The sequence below is a fragment of the Hirundo rustica genome, chromosome 9, assembly GCF_015227805.2.
Source record: "Hirundo rustica isolate bHirRus1 chromosome 9, bHirRus1.pri.v3, whole genome shotgun sequence".
NCBI lineage: Eukaryota > Metazoa > Chordata > Aves > Passeriformes > Hirundinidae > Hirundo > Hirundo rustica.
This window is the reverse complement of record NC_053458.1, coordinates 31141938-31165364: the sequence shown is the minus strand read 5'-3', so window position 1 is coordinate 31165364 and position 23427 is coordinate 31141938. Positions and strand designations below refer to the sequence as shown.

General features: G+C 39.5%; 1 protein-coding gene across 2 annotated transcripts in view; it reads left to right on the top strand.

Annotated features, from left to right (window-relative positions):
• RABGAP1L (RAB GTPase activating protein 1 like) overlaps nucleotides 1-23427 on the top strand; it is a 214774-nt gene that overhangs the window by 4242 nt on the left and 187105 nt on the right. For both annotated transcript variants that reach the window (XM_040073100.2, XM_040073102.2), the window contains exons 4-10: nucleotides 782-956; nucleotides 1727-1887; nucleotides 2343-2453; nucleotides 6163-6229; nucleotides 7460-7562; nucleotides 8457-8623; nucleotides 12390-12534. In XM_040073100.2, the coding sequence (XP_039929034.1) occupies nucleotides 782-956; nucleotides 1727-1887; nucleotides 2343-2453; nucleotides 6163-6229; nucleotides 7460-7562; nucleotides 8457-8623; nucleotides 12390-12534 (929 nt within the window). The remainder of the gene's footprint in view (nucleotides 1-781; nucleotides 957-1726; nucleotides 1888-2342; nucleotides 2454-6162; nucleotides 6230-7459; nucleotides 7563-8456; nucleotides 8624-12389; nucleotides 12535-23427) is intronic.

The following is a 23427-nucleotide window of genomic DNA, read 5'->3' as shown; positions in this document are numbered from 1 at the left end:
CCTGTGAGGCTCCAGTTATCATGTCCCATCAAAATTACAGTGTGCTGAATCCTCCCAGGGCTCTTCCTTTAGATTAGTCCTAGATTTTTATTGTTACAGACTTGGGATTTTACATGGCTAATGTTTATTGGCCCGTGATGTGAATGTGCATATGGACAAGTAGTGGGAAGACAGAGGAGAACACTGCTATTCTTTAAAAGTCACTATCCACCAGTCTGTTCTGAACCACCACTCTGCTGCTTTTAAGTTTCTGAAATATTCTTCGGGTTCTGTGTTGGAAAGTATTTTAAAATTTTGGATGAGATGTTTGATAAATATTCACCTGAATGTGGCAGCGTTTGCTAAGCTGTATAGTCGTGCTGATTCTGAAATCATTTACATAACAATTTCTTAAACAGATATTTAAATTTCTTTTGAATGTTGCATTTTCTTTGATCTTCGTATACAAATCACATTTTTATGGTTTTCTGTGGTTTCTATGTTTCTTCTGTTGTGTTTTTTGCAAGCAATGGCCATTGTTTACTGTCTGATCTAGAGGTGTGCTGTATTTGTCTGTATTATGGTGTATAAAAGAAATTAAGTCAGTGTTACAACCAGGAACGTTTACATCCTAAATTTGGAAAGCAAAATGTTTCTGTTCCTGCTGCCCATCTCGTCTGCTTGAATTTAGCAGTAATTACAGTTTAGATCTTGTTTATCTAATTGCAGAAAAGCCTTTTAGGTCGGCCTGTCTGTTTTACTCACCTGTTCCTTTGATCTTCCCTGTTCTTTTTCTTGCCAGAATCATCGATCAATTGAGCAATTTGGAGATTGCCTCGTTTCCCATCTATAAGGTGTTGTTTTGTGTGCGGGGGCAAAATGGGACTTCAGAGAGTGACTGCTTTGCATTTACTGAGAGCAGCTGTGGAACAGAGGAGTTCCAGATCCATGTTTTCTCCTGTGAGATTAAAGAGGCTGTAAGTATTCTGTGCTGTGCAGTTCCTGGGAAAAACAATACAAGCAATGTTTGACGAGCTCATTCCCAATGTGGAAATGGTATATAGGGCCTTGAAAGATATGTTAGCACATATGAGTGAGCTTGGCAGAGCGTGCAGCTAGTCATACTTGAATATTATTATAATTTTAAGTTTTTGCTTTTAGTATTTCAACAAAATTCGAAAAGTGACCTGTAATGGGAAAATCTGGAAAGCCTCATTTGGGTATGTTTCATACTAAAGTTGCAATGTATACCTTTGGGATTAAAAAGAACCTTGTTACGGTGGTTCTGCTCTCCCCTAGATATTTTAGGAAGAACTATGTGACAGTCTGGGAGAAAAGGACTTTTTAGGTTGGAAAAAGAGAGGCTGAAAAAGAAGAAATGTCCTTGGGTTTTGGCATCTGTCGGAGCAAGCTGTACGTTGTGTTGTTAAAAACTGCAACCTGAAAAGTACATTACTCGGGTCCTCTAATGAGCTGCGTTCCCAGTCTCTAATCTAATTTATATATTTATATTAACTCACTGAGCATGACATGAGCGGGGAACGTATCAAGAATGGAAATAGGAGATGTTGTTACTGAACTGGCTTGGTTATTGAACAGGTGACGTTGAGTGCTTTGTGGTACATGAGGCGTAATTTGTGTTCAGTATAAGAGGCAAGTGATTTTTTGACCTTCAAAAACATCACAGTGCCTCATTAAAAACACCCTTATTTTTGATCAAAATATTGATGATTTTGCTTCCCTGCAGGTCAGCCGAATTTTGTATAGTTTCTCCACGGCATTCAAGCGTTCTTCCAAACAAGCATCTGATCATGTGAAGGACTTTGTTCTTCCCACACCAGATAGTGATGTGTACACCTTCAGTGTCTCCTTAGAAGTCAAAGAAGATGATGGAAAAGGAAATTTTAGGTAATCAGAATGGAAAGGGAGAAGCAGAAATCTCTTTGGAAAAAGCACACAGTTACTTTCCGCATGCTCAGCTACTCTGTTGGAACAAAATTCATTTGACCTCTTTTCATAAGCAGACATGCTGTAAATAGGAAGCTGCTCTTTTGGTGTTACAATTTGCTTCTCTGTATTTTTTCTGTAAAAAGATTAAAATTCAGGATACTTTTTTTCAAGTGAGGTTTTTTTTCACTTCTTTTAGGGATGCTCAGTGGAGGCCTGTGCAAATGGAAAAGATAGTAAGAAGTCTGTTAAAACCCGAGATTCTTGAGTAAATAGTCTAGTGATCTCTTCTTTGGATTTTTTTTTTTTAAGTCTAATGAATTTCGCATTAATTGAAAATATAGAAAATGTAAACTCTTACCTGTATTTGACAGTTCATGTTCTGTACCTGCTGAAGGATGTTTCTATTCTTTCAGCCCTGTGCCAAAGGATAGAGATAAATTGTACTTCAAGCTTAAACAGGGAATTGAGAAGAAAGTGGTGATCACAGTTCAGCAACTTTCGAACAAAGAACTGGCCATTGAAAGGTAAAAATCTTTAAAAAATGATGAAGGTTAGACTTTTGAAAGAAGGGTATTTTATGTAGTTTTCTCTGACTTTGCAAGTTATGTGATTAGCAATAACACAAAGTATGATTTCACAACAGAATTAATGCCACCAGATGGCAATCTTAGCAAATGAGTAACAATGGGAGAATTCGGTGTTAGTGAAAAGAAAATTCAGGATAACAGGAGAATCAAGAAAACCTGCCCCCCAACCCTCCCAAATCTGATCTCTTGACTTGCTTTCAAGCTTTTACTTCAGAATGGAAACTAAAGTTCTAGACAAGGAATACACAGTAGAAGTTTTTTATCATTGTTTTCTTGTTGTAAAATTAAGCTTTTGCTACTTTTTTTTTTAAAAAATATTTTCAGTGTAATTTTAGTTTAAACAATTTTGTCTTTAGGATTCAGTTAATGAGGTCTTTATGAATAGCATTTGATTATTGCTTTTCTCCCCAAAGCAAAACTACCTTGCTTAGAAATTAGCTTTTATTTTGATGGTGTTTAGAATATTCAGTTTGGGATGTCATTTTTATCACCACAAGCTTTGCCGTGAAAACATTATTTAATTGGAATGGCATACAAAGGCTTGTAAGTCGTTTTATGTACTTAGCCCTGATAAAACTAAAATCCAAAACTTGAAAGATGAGTGCGGATGAATGCTGAATGAAAGATGAATGAGCTTCTGAGCAATTTAATGTGTCTTCAAAAGTATTTTGAAGTGGAAATTATAATGCAAAAAAATATTTCTGAAGAACTTTGGTCTCTGGTCTAAAGATTTCAAGAATCTTTTGTCATGGTTTCAGGAGATCAAACTTGGTTCCTGCTCAGAGAAGTTCTCCCTCCTGGTGTTCAGACAGAGCCTGAGGCTGGGTCAGGGTGATGGAGAAAGTTACTCTCATGTGTTACTTTGGCCCTTCCTGCTCTTGTGTCCTGGGTTTGTCAGTTTTTGTTTGGATCAAAGCAACGGAAGAGATAGTGTTCATTTCTGAGTCATGTGTGGCACTACACAGGTTCAATCCCACAAGGGGGGTGTCAAGTCTGAGTTGTTTATAGGATTCAGGAAGAAAATTGTGGTTAATGATCAGGGGTTTTAAGGAAGTTGTTCTGAAGAGTGAAGTAGCCTTTCATTCTCAGAGCTGGAAGGAGTGACACTCTTCTCAATGCAGTGGTGTTTAGATACAGTTTGCTACCAGCCGTACATGAGAGTTAATCCCAAGTTATGTAGGTATACCTTAGGTTAAAGTCTAGGCTGCTGTCCTTAGAACTGAACTACAGAATATTGCTTAGTTTGCCATTAGTAGTGGAAACTCTTCAAGATCTCAGAATACCAGAATGGTTTGGGTTGGAAGGGACCTTGGAGACCACCCTGCTCTGTGATGGGCAGGGGCACCTTCCACTATCCCAGGTTGCTCCAAGCCCTGTCCAGCATGGCCCTGAACACTTCCAGGGAATGGCTAGCCACAGCTTCCCTGGGCAGCCTGTGCCAGGGCCTCACCAGCCTCACAGGGAAAAATTTATTCCTAATACCCACTGTAATCCTGCCCTCTGACAGTGTGAAGCCACTCCCCCTTGTCCTGCCATGGTGTTAACTTAATGGTATTAGCCTTATCCGTGGGTAGCATTTGTGTTTTTATAAATAAAAATACACATCAGTGAATAGCAATTACAGTTCTTTCTTTGTTTTCCTGCTGGTGTAGAGAGCAGTGGAGTCTGTGCAGCTGCAGAGCTGCTCAGTAGCCACCTTGAATTGCAGAAATCCAGGAAGTCTGAAGTGAGGCTGAGGCCCACAGTCTGTGCAGGTCATTTGGAATCCTGGGTGTGTGGTTGAGCCTCCTCATGTCATAGGCTGAATGTGCTGATAGCTGTTTCTGCAAGTGCGGGTGCTGACCTGGTTTGAACTGATTTTCCTCTTTGAAATAAGAGGGAAGAGAAGCCCTGACTGTTCTTGCAGCAGGATGCTGCTAGGCACCATAAATCTCCACGTCTGTGAGAGGCAGGGGTTACTTGTTCCTGACTCCCATTCTTTTGGAAATGTACTTCCCAAAAATTTTGCCTGTCACGCATCAGAACTTGTGTACATCTGAGTGGTGCACAGCAGAGGGAGCATCTGGGAGCTGTTGTCTTTGAAAGACACAAATATTTTACCTGCCTCTGCATCTTGGCCTTACATTTCTCTATAGGAGCTGGTGACCCTCCTACTGCTACCAGCTGTAGCTCTCAGCTGTTTCTGCCCCAGGAACAGGAAGTAGTAAGTCTGCTGTTAGGTTCTGCTTGGTTTAATTATTCTCTCAGAGAATCTGGTTTGTGTTGCTAAATCCAAATCCTGTGTCTGAGCTGCCTTGAGTGCTTTACATGGCACTGCATTATGGATATAGATAAGTCAAAATCGTTGTCTACTGCTTTATTTACAGCTTAGATTTTTATGATTCTAGTAGTGAAAGAGTATGGAGAGTGGAAAATACTGTTGTGGATGTAAGTTACTGTTAAGTAATGAGGTGGAAAATGAAAACCATTTACCCCTAATATAACAGGAGAAAGCTAGGTGGGGTAGTAATTGCATATCTTGAGACTTTTACAGTTAATAGTGTTACTAAAATTTTTGTTGTTGGTGTTCATATGTCCAAGCAATATTGTTCAACGTATTACTCTAGTTCTGAGAGTCAGTGAGAAAAAGCAGTTTGATTATCAGAGAACCAAACAGAAGAAAAATTCTTCAAACAAAACCCTCTGAATTACAACCCCAGTTTTCCTTATTATTTCGAATAGCAATTACTTTCAATATTTTTTTTTCTCTTTTCAATTGAGATTTTGAGATCTAAGGTTTTTTAAAAACAGCAAGATGGCTTGCTGTTTGTTGCAAATACATAATTCTGTTTGGTGTTTTTATTCATAATGGAGTATGTTCAAAGGAGAGAAAGATACAGATGATTTGCAGAAACCTGAGACCTGGATTTGTGCCTTCAGTAGTCAGGAAGTTTGAAAATCTGAATGTCTGAGGAAGTGTTGGTTTTTTTGTGGGTGTTTTTTTTGTTTGTTTGTTTGTTTGTTTTGGGTTTTTTTGTTGTTGTTGTTGTGTTTGTTTTTGGTTTTTTTTTTTCCTCTTAAAAATATCAAGAGCATTTTCTTGTAAATGATTGGACTGGAGTTCAAGGCCCTGTATATGTATCACACAAATTCAGATTTTAAAAAATGATGAAGTCTTAAAATGGAGCAAATTGGTGTTTCTTGTGTTTTTTAGGGGTCCATGATGCTATGTGATTTATTGTAGCAGTGCTATTGTGAATGATCGAATGAATGAGTTTGTATTTTTTCCTATGATTGCATGAGAACAATTTCTAAAATGAACTGGGGAGAGAGTGAATATTTTCCTGCCAGTCTCCATTCCTAATGCATAGGAATTGTTGGTATCTCAATATTATAAAGGGTCTTTAAGAATAATTGAGTTTTCATAGACCAGATGCTAATATCTGCCATCTTCATTCTGGAAAACAATTTCATTGTCTTTTCTGTAACGTGTTGTGTTGTTTCCTGAGCGTTGCCATAACAATAACAAACAATTTCTCTGAAAGGTACTCTTAAAATTAGAAGCAGTAGGTGGCTGTCCATTATGTTCAAGCAAAGACTTCTGTATTGTGAAAAGCTAATATATGTCATTTTTTCCTTTTTGTTTTGTTTTAAATAAACTTCACAGATGCTTTGGGATGTTGCTAAGCCCTGGCCGAAATGTGAAGAACAGTGACATGCATTTACTAGACATGGTAATTATCTTAGCTCTAATAACGTGTTAAATAAGATAAGGTGATTAGGAAAAAAAAACAAACCACAAACTCCAGCAAAATCAGCATTTAATATCTCTTGCTTTATTTGTTGTTTTATTTTTGTTTCTTAAATCCTGGGATTTCATATCTACAATCATAAGATGGACAAAACATTTCAGTTCATATCAAAATCTGTGGCATCTGGCTTTTGTTCAATTAGTGAAGCAGAGATTAGGTTGGTATCAATAACAGAGCTTTCTGTATTATGTAAAGCATGTTCCCTAAAAATTTAGAGCAAATAATTGCTTTCATATTTGGGTGCCAGGGAAGTGCTCTTACTTTTCCAATGTTTCCTTCATTTGATTTTAAATTCTTGCCCAGAGTTTGAAGTATTCACTTGTCTTCTGCAATATTCCATTTCTTAGAGTTGCTTCTGAGAGAACTGCAGGACAATGTGATCCTTTCTGTGAAAATGCCAGTTTACTTTCTCTCTGTGGATAATACAGCCATTTTCAAGTTACAAAGTGCTAGAGTTAAGCCCATCAGACCTTTTGTGACTCTACAGCTGTCCCAGTTTTGCCTAGTTTCTGTGCTCATGCTGCTGGTTCTATCAATATTTAGTTCTCCTCTTAGACTCATTTACTGGCCTGATTGTATTTACCAGCTCATTTTTCCCTGGTTTTATTTGCTGAAATCAGTTCAGATTTTTCCTTTTTATTATTTGATTATAAAACTGAACGAATTGTAATGAGTTTTGGAGTGTTGTTGTTCCTATAAATCTATACACGGCCTTTTTACTGTATTTGATTTCCTGGTTTTACTCCACCTTGAGTTCTATTTACATTCACACTCCAAGTGCATTTAACTGGTGGATGTAATGAATTGTTAGTTTCTTGGCGATAGCACAGAAATAGATATTTGTGATTTCCTTTCAACCTCCTTTCTCCATATTTCAATCTGGAGAACTCAGTTACTTTTATTTCTCTAAGTGAAATGCAGAGAGGGAACGTCAGTCTCCTTTTATGTCTAGAGGCTCCCAAGCAGGCCTGTGTGATCCATAGGGACTGTTCCAGAAAACTTCAGGAAGCGTGTACTTGCCTCATACTAGTAACAGTTCATTCCATCAATTCATTTTCTTTATGGTTCCTAGGATTATTTCTCATCCCCATTCCCCATCTCTTTGATCTCAAACCACGACTGCAATACAATCCTGTATGATTTTATTTTTAGGAATCCATGGGAAAAAGTTCTGATGGGAAGGCTTATGTCATAACTGGAATGTGGAATCCTAATGCACCCATGTTTCTAGTACTTAATGAGGAAACTCCAAAAGGTAGTGGAACCTAATCTGTGTCTTTGTTTTACCCAGCAGGGGTTTGATGTGTGCACTTTCTCTTGGCAATCACTGTGCATGTCTAAGTACATGAAACATCACGTTCCAAGAGTCCATTGCTAGGAATTTTTCTATAGAAATAATAATTGTTCATAGAACAGTGTGCTGCTGGTTTGGAGATGTTACATTAGTGTTTGGGGCTGATGTGCCTGTCCCTGGTTATCAGGATTTTTTGCTTCTAAGCATTTGCAAATTGTTGTACTCAGCAAAGCAGTATGAATAGCAGGCATTGGGGTTCTCCTCCTTCTAGCTGTGAGTTTATGACAAACACCATTTCATCCCCTGCATCTTGGGGCAGCTGGCAACGATGCATTCACATGCTTGATTACATAGCAGAGTTCCTTATTGCTGGAACTTACATTCTCTGATGGGATTTAAAAGCTTGGAATATCAATCTGGAGTTTGTTTTCTGTCCCAAGGCAGAGCTCATGTCATTTGCTTAAAGGCATATCCAAGTACCTAGAGCCAGTGTTGCTGTTCCTGCTGATGGATTTTCAAACCATATTTATTTCTAGTCGCCTGTAACAGAACTCCTAACACTTCACAGTGTGACTTTATCCTCTGCATGCTCATTTTGTTTGATGGGCATCGTGTGTGTGTTTTCTTCGCATGGTGTTTTGCCCCTGTCTTTAAAACAAGGACGTAATATCTTTGTTTTTGAAGATATCAGAGTTCCTTGGTACGCTGGTTAATGCAGACTTTCATTCTGTGCAACAGAACTCCGGCAGCTAAAACAGGTGCAATTAATCATTAATGAACCAGAAAAGCTTTTCAATTTGAACAGCAGCTTACAAATTTGAACTGTGAGTAATTTTTCTCATTTCTGTGTTTCAGATAAGCGTGTGTTCATGACTGTGGCTGTGGATATGGTTGTTACTGAGGTGGTGGAGCCAGTCCGGTTTTTGCTGGAGACTGTTGTACGTGTGTATCCTGCCAATGAACGCTTCTGGTACTTCAGCAGGAAAACCTTCACAGAAACTTTCTATATGAAGCTAAAACAGGTAATGTCTTTAGTTTTTTATTGAGAACATTTGTCTCATATGTCCTAATTTGGCCTTATAAAAGATAGCATGGCACCTGCTCCTCAGCAGTTTGTTTCTTTCAGCCGTTTATTTCAGGGGTGCTCTAATGCAGAAGGATTAAGTAGCACGTGCATAGTTTGAGTGCCTTCGTGTCATGGTTTAACCCCAGCTGGCAAGTAAGGCCCACTCAGGCACTCCCTCACTCCCCCACGGTGGGATGGAGGACAGAATCAGCAGAGTAGAAGTGAGAAATCTCATGGGTTGAGATGGAGACAGTTGAGTAGGGAAAGCAAAAGCCGTGTGCTCAAGCAAAGCAAAACAGGGAATTCATTCACCGCTTCCCATGGGCAGGCAGGTGCTCAGCCATGCCCTGGGGAACAGCGTAACACTGTCTCAGGAAGACAGATGCCATCATTCCAAACATCCCCCCTTCTTCCTTCCCTCACTTTACGTGCCAGCCATGATGCCATATGGAATGGTGCATCCCTTGGGTCAGGTGGGGTAGCTGACCTGGCGGTCCCCTCCCAGCTTTCTGTGCACCTCAAGCCCTTTTGCTGGTGGGCTGGGATGAGGAGCAGCAAAGCACTGGCTCTGTGTCAGCAGCTGCTTGGCAGAAGCTGAAACTCTCCTGTGTTATCAACGCTGTTTCCAGCTGAAGCCCAAGCACAGCTTCATACCAGCCACTGTGAAGAAATAACTAACCCAGCACACTTTGTAAACTGAATTATAATGAATTTGTGAGTCGCTGGTTTTGTGGGCTTAAATTATTTCGTACATGCCTGTTGAATTCTCTTTAATTCTCTACAATCTGCCCTCTAAAGCAAGCCATCTAAAGCAAGTCCATTTGACTGGTAGAATTGGCAAATGACTCTGTAATAGTTCATTTTAAAATCAAAGAGCTGCTGACATTCACAGTATGAAGGCAGGTGCCTGTAAGAACGTGGCACATTAAAGACAAAGGAACCTAACGAAGAGGTTTAAGAGAGTGAGGCTGTAATTGTAGCTCAGGTGCCTTCTGGTTTTGGCACTGGCTGAAGTGCATACAGGAGATACATCTGCCAGGGTCGCTGGAGAGTGATGTGCAGCTGCGTCCTCCTTCAGCCACTGCGGACCTGCTTTCTCCAAGGACTTATGTCTTGGTATTGGCTCAAAAAGTGAAGAGCAGAGGCCAGTTGTACTGTGGACATTGGAAGAGCGGTGCATCATCTTTGACTAACGGAACCAAAGAGCAGTGATTTATTTTTACTGAACCTAATGGGACTGTTTCAGTTATCATCTTTTTGCACAGCAATAGGGCTGAAAAAACCAAGCTGTGTTGATGTTACATGGGAAAATTGCTGCTGTGTTTAACACTTAGGGAGTAAATAAATCTCAAGCGATGTTGTTTCTGTATTTCTTCTAGAGATTAGCATAGCAACTTGGAATTTAAGAAAATCTGAGAAGGCCTTCTGTTACATGCAAATAAGAATATCTGCATTTTGACATTAAAGAAAATACATTTAAAAGTATTCTGCTCTCAGCAGTTTGATACTTATCTCTAATCAGTTCAGCTTGCCTTTTAAATCACTTTCAACTGTACCATTTCTAATTGAGTAATATGGATGCTTTCTTTTTCTCACCCCTCATAACGTGACAAACATACACTTGCCTCTCCTCCCTGAAGAAACATGTGCATTTCTTCCTGCTGCAAAATTCAGAGTCTGTTCTGCAGATCTTTAGAAGAGGAGTATTTTTAGTCCTAGTAATCCTTCTGCAAGATGAAGTCCTCTGGTTGTGGTTGCCAGGATCTCTTTGGGTGACTTGTATCAAGTCTTTATTTCACCAGTTCTCAGTTGGGCAGTTTGCGTTGCAGTAGCTGTTCCTGCCAGTACCTTTGAAAGATCCTGTACCTCAGGGCACTGTTACTCCTCGGGAAAGAACTCTGCAGATGGCAGTGGGATCAGCCAGTTGTGAACTTCTGGGGAAAGTGGTTGAGCATTAAGTGGATGCTAGAAAGGTCATAACCCTTCTGAGAAAGGATGCAGACACGTTTAACAGTCTGAACTGAGATGGGTAAGGTGCGGTCAGATATAAAGAAGGATAAAAAAAGAAATGCAGGTTGCTGTGTAATTTAGGATTGCTCTTCCTAGCTGTCTTACTGTATTTCTCATGAACATTTTCATTGTTAGAACATCTTCCTTGCAATGGTGGGTTCGTGCTCCAGAGAAAAACCAATAATCAAATTTTTTACATTTTCTACAGGTGGGTCTTGCAGTTAACCAGAACATGTGCAAGGAGCTGAAGATTTGTAATTATTTTAACATGCGGCAAAACCCAAAAATAAAAGCTATAGACAGCCATGGTTAATAACATTAGTGGCATCAATACTTGATTGATTTAACCAAGTACTTTGTAATTACTCAATGATGGTGTTATGTGAGAATAAAACAGGGATAACAACTCTAATGTTATCCTGCTTAATTTTACGAAATGCAGGCTATTTATGCCTACACCCCAAATTTCATTAAACTGGCTTCATGAGAAATTCAGTCAGCAAAACTGGGTGATAATTGGAGCCGTTGCTTTAAGGGAAGTGGGTCTGAATTACTAATCTAAAATAATTGAGGAAAGGTTTCTCACTATAAAATAATTTTTATTTTGTCAGTCCAAACAGTCCCTGTTTAAGCTGCTCATCTGCATAATTTCACCAGCTAGTTGAAATTGCAAATGTTGGTCAGTAGTTCGTGTGTCTCTCCAGTGCAGGTATCATGGAGCCTTTCAGCTTCGTCATTTTTGTTTTTCAAACAAGTTGAGGGTACTGTAACTGAAACAGTGTTCTTTTTCGTGGTTAAATTGATGATTTTAATATGTTCCAAAAATTATCTTATTCTAACTGATTAGGCAAGATGCACAAAGAACAAAATCGCACAATGTTTTGGGCTGCTTCATTTAATACCATCATTAGTTTGCAGTTATATACAATTCTCTAAAGATACAGTAATCACTGCATGTCACTGAAAAATAACTGTGTTCATAACAGTAACTCAGAGGAAAAACTAATCCTCTTTTTATTTTAAAACTTGCGACTGCTTAAACTATAGTTAAGTGCTATAGTTAACTGATTTCTTTTTCATAAGAAAGTCATAGAATCATGGGATGGTTTGGGTGAAGAGGGACCTTCTAGATCATCTAGTTCCAACCCCCCTACCACGGGGTTCCATTACATTTCTCCACTGGAAGGAGTGTATTTTAAGTTACATTCCACAGAAAGAAGATAAATCTTCCTGGGTTTTTTAGTGAGTGAAGGACTAAAAAGAGCTTTTCACAATTAAAGGCTTTTCAAAAGGGTGAGGTTTTGTTTCATCTTTAGTCTTGTCTTTACCTACAAAAAAACTCTTATCATTATTTTTCTTCCCCCTCAGGCATTCAGTTTCTGTTTCAGTTACTCCAGTATTTTTCCTCTTTGTTCTCTCCTCTTTTCTTTAGCTAAGATTTCTCTTTGACTTAATCTCGTTATAGCTGTTTAAATTGGAAAGCTTTTTTTAATCATTGTTCTGAACGATACTGAAAATGATTGTTAAGAGGTAGCTTTGGAAATAATGCAGTTTTATTTATATTTTCTACCTGTAATACTGAGAGAAACAGAACTGTCAGGTACTGTCATCTGTTTGCCAAGGTGAAGAAATCTGAGCCAGTCCTGACCAAACTTGTTTAGCCTTTCATAGCCTTATTTTTCTACCTAATCCATACCCATATTTTGGTTCAGTCTGAAGGAAAAAACCACACAAGTGCTGGAGATGCAATTTATGAAGTTGTCAGTCTGCAAAGAGAATCCGCCAGAGAGGAAGAATTAGTCACCCCAACAAGTGGAGGAGGGCCTATGTCATCCCAGGAGGATGAGGCAGAAGAAGGTAAGGATAAACGAGCACCCACAGTTTCCATGGATAGTACTGCTGTATTTCTGCTGTTAATTTACTCAGTTAATTCTTAATACAACAGCTTTGGACAAAAAGATGGGCAGTATTTTTCTATTAGGAGTACTAGTATTTTCCCCAAGCCATTGTTTGGATGTCTTCCAATAGCAGCAGCAGATGATGTGTGTCCATCTCTCTGTGTGCTTCAGAATGCATTGTTGAGGCACCTGTGCTCTGCCAGCAACTTAGAATATGTTTTTCAAAGGTCTTTTCTTCTGGTCATAAGTCATTTGCCGTGAACCTGCTATGCTGCTAAAGAGGACAGCATGAAATTAGGCTTTGAAACAGCAGGTTTTTAAATGCCTGTTCTTGAAACAAAAAAACCCAATCCTAGACAGACCCACATGAGGAATTTCCTCATCCCCCGTCTGCTTAACCCGGGACTTGGTTTCCCTCACTTTATATCTAGGGCTTATTAAAATATCTCCCGGTTCAGTTGGGGATTGCTGCAGTTCATAGACGCAGTGTATTTGCCCGCTCCTTCCAAAGCTTACGTACCTCAGTATATTTCTCGCTCGTGGTTTGTTGGTTTGTTGTTTTGTTTTTTTCCTTGAGGGGTGGAATTTTTTTGTCTGTTTGAAGGTCCTTGGCCTACTGTTGTCTCTTTGTATTCTGAGAGTTAGCACATAGCACTCAGAATAGGCTTTCCATGTGCCATTTTTGATCTGGATGTCTGACCTACCAAGAATTGTGATCATTTTACCAAGGTATTCTTCAGATTTCTGACACTGTTCTGTCAATACTGTAAAAAGTCTCACTCACTACCCTGGAAAAATTCTTCCTTAATTCTTGGTTATAGGTAAGTATTGGATTTTAGCTTGTGCAATATGAGTCAGAACCCTGGGAGTAACACAGGTTGAAGCAGGCAGGTGTGGTTAATCTCACAAGCCACACCCCCCCCACACATTGACACCAAGCTTGCAAAAAACCCCACAGTCAGGTGCTCTTTGAACTTTGATCTGATTCCTGGAAAGGGAGGGAATAGGCACAGCTTAGCAATGTCAGTTCTCCCTTTGTATCAAGTACGACTTCTGAATAGGACAAATTCTATTTTCTCCAAAGGAATTCTTCTATTTCATTGGTATTTGGGATTGCTTTGCTGTTCGTATCAAGAATTAGTTCAGATTTGGTCCTTGGAACTTGTTGATCATTGTAGTGTAACTCAGCTGTTGGTGTTCTTTTCCTTGCTGGATGTGTGAGTTGTAGAGCCAAATTGATTTCTGGGACTTGTTTGATAAGGTAGAGTTTAAATAATTGAATACTTTTTTTTTCCCCCCAATATTTCTGTTATTGGGAAGAATGCAGCTGTTCCAGATTGTGATGAATGCAGCACAATTAGAAATAACATGGATACTGTCCTCTTGGGACTATTACAGAATGGTTTTATCTTACTACAGGGGAAAAGTATTCCAGTGGAGTATGAACCTAAGTTTAACTTTGGTTTAGCTCCCAAATGCTAGTTTCCATATTTTAAATGTAGATTACTTCCAAAGAGAAGACATTAAAAATATGATGCGCCTCTGTTCTCATGGAAACCACATTTAGAGTTCTGTGCAGAGAAGTTCTTTATCCTGCAGGATATGCAGGTTCAATGAGTCATTTGCAGTTTTTCTAAATAAATCTCTTCATTCGTTTTTTTTTTCTTTTTCTTTTCAGGGTACTAATTATGATGATGGAAAAAAACCCCTTGAGTTTACAATGTCTTGTCTTAGCCTTGGAAGAAGGCTTTTTCTTTTTTATTGTTAAGTGTTATAGCTACCTGGCTATATAGGTTCTTTTCACTTTTCTCTTCTTTTTAATCTTTTTTCACTTTTCCATTATATGCCCACAGAATATTCTTTAATTCATTTCAAAAGCATTATGCATTGCATTTTTCTTGTATGAGAATGCACTGTATCTGATTCCTGTGTACTCTGCATGCCCACAGCTCACTGGGATGTCTTGTGCCATGAGCATATGAATAAAGATGGTCTTAAAAAAGAAGGCATTTTCCAATATTCTTTTCTTTTTGTTTTAATGAAAGGCCAAACATGGGACCTGCCAATAATGATTTTAAATAATCACTATACTTAAGTTAAGCCTAGTGTCTTTCAACAACTGGTTGTAGAAAATGAAGATCATATACTACTAAATAACATTCTTAGCTTTTAATATTTTTTCACATTTCAGCTTGATTTTTCATGTGAACAGCTATGTAAAAAAGACCTTTCCTAAGACTGTGCAATTGTTACTTAGAGATCTTTCAGGTCAACCTCTTTTTGGTTTTTAATTACTAATATTGTAATAGATATTTCTGGCAATCCAGTCTCTTTTGGTCCCTTGCTTTGGAGGTGATAATTTTAAAAATATATTTGATTTTAATAATCTGTTGTCAAAACCTAGACTGTAAAGTGCACTCCTTAGTAAGAAGCTTTCTATTAAATTCTAAATATAATTTTAAAAAGATTAAAATGGATAATGAGGAAATGCTTACACTTTCTGGAAAGGTTTCAAATAAAGTCGATTTAAGTATCAGCTTTTATTAATATGCAGAAAAGTTCACTATTTATATTTAATCCTGAGTAGAACCTTGTAACAAGGTGCAGAGCACAGCTGGTTGAACTCCTTTTTCTCCTTTCTGGAGCATTAAGAAAGGTGAGAGCATGCCCAGAATTGATAGTGTGGCTATTGTATTGAAAAAAGCAAAGCTCAGAGAGCATTTTATTGTAGTATTGTTGTGGGGAGGATGAAGTGGCTGGCTGCACTTGGGAGCCTAAGGACTGGGGGAAATAGCTTTCCAGCAGAAGCATTTAAAGAAGGATGTAATCCCAGGAATAAATAACAAATGGCAAAAGGGATGAATAGGTTGGCTGCTTTTGGCAGCAGTGCTTGCTCAGACTATATGTGAAATGATGACCTTCCTTTTGCTTTAATATTTGAATTTTTTTTTTTTAATGATACATAATGCTTCAGGAGAGCACTAGATAACTCCATTTGAGTTTCTTCTGGAGTCAGGATAAAGTTGGAAGGTTAAGGTTCACTGTAAGCAGGAGCAGTTCTGTTCAAAACCAGAAAATATTTTTTTAAGGTGATTGTTACTGAGTTGAAGATACGTTTGCTGCAGCTTTCTGTGGTCCCAAGTGTCTGGTTCAGAGCTCTTGTTCCCGTCTGTGAATTTGGCTGCAGAGTAAGCACAGAATGTTTAGCAGATACCCTGAAACAGGTAGAAGGTAATTCAGGTGAAAGATGACTTGCCTACCAAAAAGAAGCTTCTGAAAATGAGCTATAGGGTGCTTCTGGAACGCTCTCAAACGACTTCCAGGAATGCAGCACCGTCTCTGTTTCTGTTCTGTTTGCCAAGAGAATAAATAAAAAACTGAAGAAAGTAAAGCTTTAATCTTCCTACTCCTTCTGGCCATCTGAACACTAAGAACAAAGAGATAGACGACAGGAAAATTCCCTTCAAGGGTATGGAAGTGTAGAGATGGTAGGGTTCAATATTGCAAATAGAAAATAAAAGAATAAGTGACCATGAAAGTTTCAGGATGAACTCTGGGGGTGTTGTGCTGGTGACACAAAAAGAAGGCGAGAGGTGGACCACGCTAAATGATGGGAGGTGATCGTCCAGGGGAAGTCTAAATGCTGTGTCAAGTGTTGTGCGTGGGTAGAGGCTGTTTTCGGTGTTCAGAAAGCAGAGGAGTAGAGGAGGTGATGTTTTAGGAGTGAATAGAACTACTGAGAGAGTATTTAGTGATAAATAGGGATTATGATGTGAACAAATGAGGGTGATTGTGTGAGAAAAATTACATGACTAGCGTTGAAATAGTCAACTCTGCATTTTAATCCACATTAAAAATAGCTTTATGTACTTCACAGGAACTGTTTGTTATATTAATCCAACATGGGGTAAAGTTGATGGGTCCTAAATATGATCAGTTAAATCTGTCTTGGAGTCTTTTTGCTATCTCCATAAAAATGAACTGGAATATCAGGAATCCTAAATTCACGAGGCCATTTGGCCAGTAGCTGTCTCCAGACAAGAACCCTTTCTGCAGTTCCACTAGAGAAGAGTTTTAAAATACAGACACTACTTGTAATAGCATCCAAATGAAAAGAAAATATTCCTGACAAGCCTGATGTCATTTTAAGAACTCTATTGTCCATAAAATAATCCAAAATTGATTATTTTCACACCTTACCAGTTCACTTATGTTTTTAAAAATCATAAAATAAATGCACTCAGCTGACTTCTGCAGCTGTTACTGTGCTGCCAGGAGGAATGTGGTCATGTGATACTTTCCTTAATATATTAAAAAATACTGAGTGCAGAGGACTTGTTATTTTCAGTATGGTGGCAGTTGATAGTTATGGTTTTATTTAGATTTGTTCATGCAAGTATGGCCTTTGCGTTACAAGGTGAGTTTTTGAAACGTTTCGAATTTGAAGCGCTTCTGTGGGTTGCAGAAGTATTTAATGAAATTGCAAGGTTATAAATTCAAAGGGAAAATTGGGCATTTTTAAGGTTTTTTTCTGTTCCAGGAAGTGGAACACACCCAAGGAGTGTGCCTTACCCGAGCTCTTTTATCCCTCTCTTCTTCCCCAGTGTCCACTCGACACTCCTGGGAACACTCTGTAGGGATTTTTTCTTTGATAAAATTTGTTCCTCATACTTACTTTGGGAGGTTCGAGACAAAACGTAATTCCTTAATTCTGGCCTGTGGTTCATGAATGCACCAGGGAAATCTGTTGATGCCTTTGGTTTATTTTTGTAGAATGACAGAAAAAGATACTTTCAAATAAAGGCAGGTTTCAATTCTGTGGGATCATAGTGAATTCTGTTTCTTGGATTGCAGGTTTTTTGTTATGTTTTTATAACTTTCGTAAAATCTCTTCAGATTGTGGTACAGAGTAGACACAAAATGAGCATAAATTGGTGTTTTCATCTTGTCTGGAAGCAATTGCAGATTCTTTTGAGTGATTTGGATGCTTTATTCATTCGTGGTTGTCTTTCCTTTTCTATCTGTAATCAGTATGAAAGCAGTTTGAAAAAGAATTTTCAATCCTGCTGGTTTATTAGGAATCCAAATTTCCTATTGCTAAAGGATCTTCTCAGGTTTTCGGTCATCAATTTGGGTGGCCTCTAGCTGCCACTGCTTAGATAATTGCACATTTCATATAATTTAAAAAATTAACCACTTTTGTATAAAGATTATTAAAAAGACTGTTCTCAACCAGCAGTTCCCCTACCCTCAGCAGGAGAGTCTTCTCTTTTTTGGTTTTGCTCATGAACTTTCTGGTATTTTGTGAGTGTGAGCGCTTTCTAATCTGAGTGCCCGGCATACTGCCTTAATTGTCAGGCAATACATACTTCTGAGTATTTTCTAACACTGATTTTTTTTTTTTTTTTCATTGATTATATCAAAGATGGGAGTAGATTCTAATCTACAAATTCATAAATTACTAATGCATTGCCTTAGAGTTGTGACAGCACCTCCAATTTTGTTTCCTTGCCTGTTCTCTGCAATGGCAGCGATCAGACAGCGCGGTACGTGTGGAAAATGTTTGTGTTTACAAGACTACCTCCACTGTGCAGCATTTAGTTGGCTTTGTCATCTGTGTGGGAGCAAAACTACTGAACTGAAGCAGTAATTTTTCTCCACTTTCTTTTATTCAGCTTTAAGCATTTGTACATCAGATTTAGAGATGTCACGGTGGCTCAATTTTATGTGCAGTACATGGGGGGAGGATCATCTCTTGGATGCCCAGTTAAGGTTTATTTTTGTGACAATTTAAAATAATTCTCATGTCATATGACAGTGATGCAGGGCCTGTGTTGAAAGTATATGACATAGAACAAAGTGTTTAAAAGGTAGGGCATATAAGGCTATAAGATAGGGTTTAAAAGGCAGAATTTGTTGTATTAAAGAGAAAAAGGTCATTTTGGCTGGCCACTGCACACAACCAACAGGACAGGACTGCTCTCAAGTACAAGTGTGGGTCCTTTGGGAGATTTTTGCAGAGTCCTTAACACGTGAAAACAGTGCATAATGGTATGCAGTGAGGGAAAGGCAGAGGTCATCCAGCTGCGTGCTGTGCCACCCTCTCTCAGTGTTTATCAAATACTGTGGTTATCAAAATCAGATTTTGTGTTACATAAAGAAGCAATTAAATTTGCAGCCTGTTTGCAAGGTAAGCAAAATAGTGTGATTTGTCAGCATTAGGTTTCACTTGAATGATTCTAAGTGAAAAATGTGTATCTTATAATTCATAAAAAGGAATGAGAATCAAAATAGTGGTTTTTTTCTATTACTGGTTTGCTTTTAGTGAAAAATTCTGTTACCTTTATATTTGGGTTTTGCTCTCTTTACATGTACTTCAGTAGCTGCCAAATTAATTTTTCAAGTTAGTTACGTAACTAACGTAAGCAGGAAGTTCTTGTGAGCAGAATTCAATGCAAGTTGTCTTTGTTCAGATTCATTAACCTGTATTTTTTTGCTCTTGATTATTCCTCTTCCCTCTAAATAAGAGAATATACTGAGGACTGTCATTTCATAAACCAGTTATTTGGAAGGCATTTGGAAATCCTTCTGTATTCATCAAAACATTTTGTAATGCACTAAATGTTGGACATCTCTGAAAATCCGCCGTATTTAGTACCAGAATGACTTTATGACTTAAACTTTGTTTCACTCTCATCCTCTGTGGCAGAACTATAGTTCATGCTCTAGAATTCCCTGTTACCTTATAAATGAAATTTGCTCTTTTTTGTGGCCTTTCTCACGATCCTCTTTTATCTTGCATGTATGGAAAGGTTCCATGTCAGTAACGCTCTGTCTTGTTCCCTGATAATATGCTGCCAGTTTCAGCTCCTCCCTCAGTTTTGTTCTTCTCTTACATAAAAATCAAACTGTTCATATTTAAAGTATTCCAACTCTATTCCTACCTGTCTTAAAGACCTGATTTCCTTCTCCTTCAGACTGCTCCAGCTATATTATTTTTCACTTCCACCTACTCTTTTTATTTCACGTGTAACAGCTTCTCAGTTAAAACACATTAAATATCCTTTCTTTTCCTTCACATCAGTGCTCAAATCCCACCTGTTCATTTTTTATCTGCTTTATTCATGCTTTTCTACTCATTTAGGAGGTACTTCACTTATTTACTTCTGTGCTCAGCATCTCTGAAACAGCTCTGTAGTTTTCCACCTTGTTTCCATTTTTATTAACTGAAAAAGGAGTTTGACTTCTGAGGCCAAACTTCATGTTTCAGATGGACAGTAGAATTTCCTCAAGAAGAACTGAACCACTCAGAAAAGCTGCTCTATAGCTATATAATTGCTGTAAGATATGCATGAGGGGAGTATTGTTTAAAACAACATTTTGAAGTGTGATGCAAAAAACCGTCCACTGAAAAAAACAACCATCCCAAACCAAATAAACAAAAAAATCCTTTCACTGGAAAACTGGGAAGATGAAAAATTAAATTCAAGCACATTAAATACCTCAATTTTTTGTTCGTAGGAGTCCTTCACCAGAATTTATTTCCTCAAGCCAAAAATGGGAAAGCCAGTGAACAAAGTTGAGTCTGTTAATCCCTGATGAGAGGGAGGAACCTCTGTGCTGTCTGACTTTGCTCTGGGCTGGTTTCCCATAGATTCTGTTCCAGTCTTTGCCTAACCTGTCATTGCTGCTCTAGGTACTGGTGTTATCCTCTGAGCATGGCCTCTCTTTGATACCCTGGACTATCAAAATAAGAGATGGGAAAGAAGAGGCCAAGATTTTGTGTTCCTCTGTATATGTTTATTTTTTTTTTACCTGTGTGGTATTTGCTTATGCTAGTTACTGTGTGTGTAATTCTTCCAGTTTGAACACTGGATGCCTCAGTATTTTGTTTGAATATCTCTCATCAAGAAAAAATATAGACTGGAGGAGAAAATGGGAAATGAGCAGAAGTGTGGAGAATTTGTCCTTTGAGGAAATAAGTAGAGTATTCTAGAGAGAAACAATAAAAGCTGAGGTTGTGTTTCTTTGGTTTGTGGGGTTTTGTTTTTTTTTTTGTGGTTGGTGGTGGGTTGTGGGTGTTTTGTTTTTGTTTTTTTTTTTTTTTGGTAGAGATGTGCTAAAATTGTTTAGGAGAAAAAAAATGTAGTTGGCATAAATAGTAGGTTAGAAAAAGTTAGGCTTGAAATGAGAAATAGTCAAAAGATCAGTAAAATCCTTGGACTGAACTGACAAAATCATGTATATCCATAGAATGCCAATCTTCTTTTCTATTAGATTCACTCTTTTCTAGCTTGTTCTTCAGTGTCCCTGCAGGTTTTTGAGTGAGATGAATTTTTATCTGTCGATACACTCACAAAACGGGCTACATGCAAAATCCAGGGATCCTGTCCCAACCCAAGGGATACCTGTTCAAGCTTCCATGTTCATCTCATGCAAATGGCAAATACCCAAAAGTAGCAAGTGCCAGAAGGAAGTTCTAGTTCGATCAATCTACCTCAATCTGTAGGACTGGTTATGGAGCAAATACTCCTGAAAGTAGCTTCTAAACCTGTGAATGTCCAGTGGCAACACTGGGAACCCCCAGCATAGATTTATCAGGGACAAATCTCTCTTTCTGTGACGGGGTGACTGTGCTATGGGCAAGGGGTGGGCAGTGGGTGCTGTACACTTGGGTTTTACAGGGGCTCAAACACTGTATCCCATAGAGTCCTTAGCATGAAATCAATGAGATGGGCACTGGACAAGGTGAAAATGAAGTGGTTGGAACATTGGTTGGGCTGCTGGGACGAAAGAATCAATCAATGGTGCAAAGTCTGGCTGGCAGCCAGCAAAGAAGGGTGTTTTTGAGGCATCAGTGTTTGGATCAGTGCTGTTAAATGTCTTTATTAATCACCCGTGTAACAAGACCAAGTGTGCCTCCAGCAGGTGTGGGGATGAGAGCAAATTGAGAGGAGTGCTCAGTGCTCTGGAGGGCAGAGCTTCTGTTCAGAGAGACCTGGACAGGCTGCAGAAAGGCATGAGTAAGAGCTTGTGAAGCTCAAGGGAGGCAAGTGCTGGGTCCTGGATCAGTGACAGAACAACCTCCTGTGATGAGACAGGCTGAACACGAACTACATAAAGAGTCACTGTCTCAGGAAAAGATTTGGAGATCCCAGCAGACAAAATTGTGACAAGTCAGCAGCGCATCCTGAGGGCAAAGGCAGCTGAGCACGGCGTGGGCTGCGCGCAGGAGTCCAGCAGCCGGTCAGGGAAGGATCAGTGCCCTCTGTTCAGCACCTGTGAGGCCGTGTTTGCAGTGCAGCCAGGTCTGGGCTCCCCGCTGCAGGACTCACAGACACTCGGGAGCACGTCCAGTGGCCGAGCTGACCAGATGGCAGGAGCACATGGTGTACAGTGAGAGGCTGATGGAACTGAGTTTGGTTTAGGCTGGAGAGGAAAATGTGTTGCTGTCTACATCTGCTACATCAGAGGAGTGAGTAAAGGTGGAGCCAGACTCTTCTCTGAGGTGCATGGTGACAGGCTGAGAGGCAACAGGCACCAGGCACAAGTTGGAAGCCTGGAAATTCTGGTTAGCTAAAAGGACGTTTTTGGTGGGTTGGTGTTATGATCCCAATTAACAGAAGAACAAAGAAAACTAAGACTGTGAATTAAATGGATCGAACCCAGAAAGGGTTGAAATATACCCCAAAACTTGATTAAAACCAAATGAGGTTAGATGTTGGTGCCAAAAAACTTGATTGTTTTATTTAATAGTAAAAGAGGCAAACAGAAAGAAAGAAAGAGAGAGAAAGAAACAGAAAAAGAGGTGTGTGGGGGTGGGGGGGGACAGGGAGAGATTGACGGGGGTTACACAGGGACATATCACCCTTCTGAGGGTCCCAGTGATGTCTCGTGGCTCCCCTCCATCTGGTCTTCTTGCTGGTGAGGCTCCCCCACTGCCCTGCACTGACAAGTAGAGAACCCTTTGAATTTATATGCCTGTGGGCCAGGTGGGAACCTTCCCATGCCTCCTCTGGGTGGGGCAAGTTTGACGCTGTCCCTTGAAACAATGCAGATCTGTTGATAGTCTCTGGTGCACTGTCTGGGGACCCTTTTAGGGGTGTCTTTGATGGGCCATGACACCCCCTCTGCTGTCCCTCATGTAGATGTGGCTGTTTCTGGGGTGAAGGGCCCCACACTGAGCTCCTCTGCGCAACAGAGGATGGGCACTCACTGCCTCTGATCGGAGGCTTTTTCACCACACACCCAAAACCTGTCCCCCAACCTTTGGTGTGAGGGTCTGTGTGAGTCTGGCAGCTGAGAGCCCCAGGGCTGTGGTCTCCAGCCCCACGGTGCTAGGCTTGACCCCTCTGTGAATAAATTCTTCTTCCCCAGCCGAGACGTGAGTCACTTTATCTTACCTCCATCAGTGTGCAGTGCAGGGTCCCATTCAGGGTATGTGGTCTTTAGCTTTTGTTTTTATACAGTTTTGCTACAACAGGCAGAAGTCCATGAAGACGTTTAAGCCGTAAATTACATTTCAGTCCCTGACAGGTGGTTGGCTTGTTTGTTTTTAGACCATCAGATGATCAAGTAGTGGAACAGGTTGTTCAGAGAGATTTTACAATCTCCTTTCTTGAAGGTGTTCAGGACTAACTTGATATTGTGGTTTAACCCAGGCTGGCAACTCAGCCCCACACAGCTGCTCGTTCACTCTTCCCTGGTGAGGTGGAGGAGAGTCAGAAGGGTAAAAGTGAGAAATCTCATGGGTTGAGATGGAGACAGTTGAGTAGGGAAAGCAAAGGCTGTGTGCTCAAGCAAAGCGAAACAGGGAATTCATTCACCACTTCCCATGGGCAGGCAGGTGCTC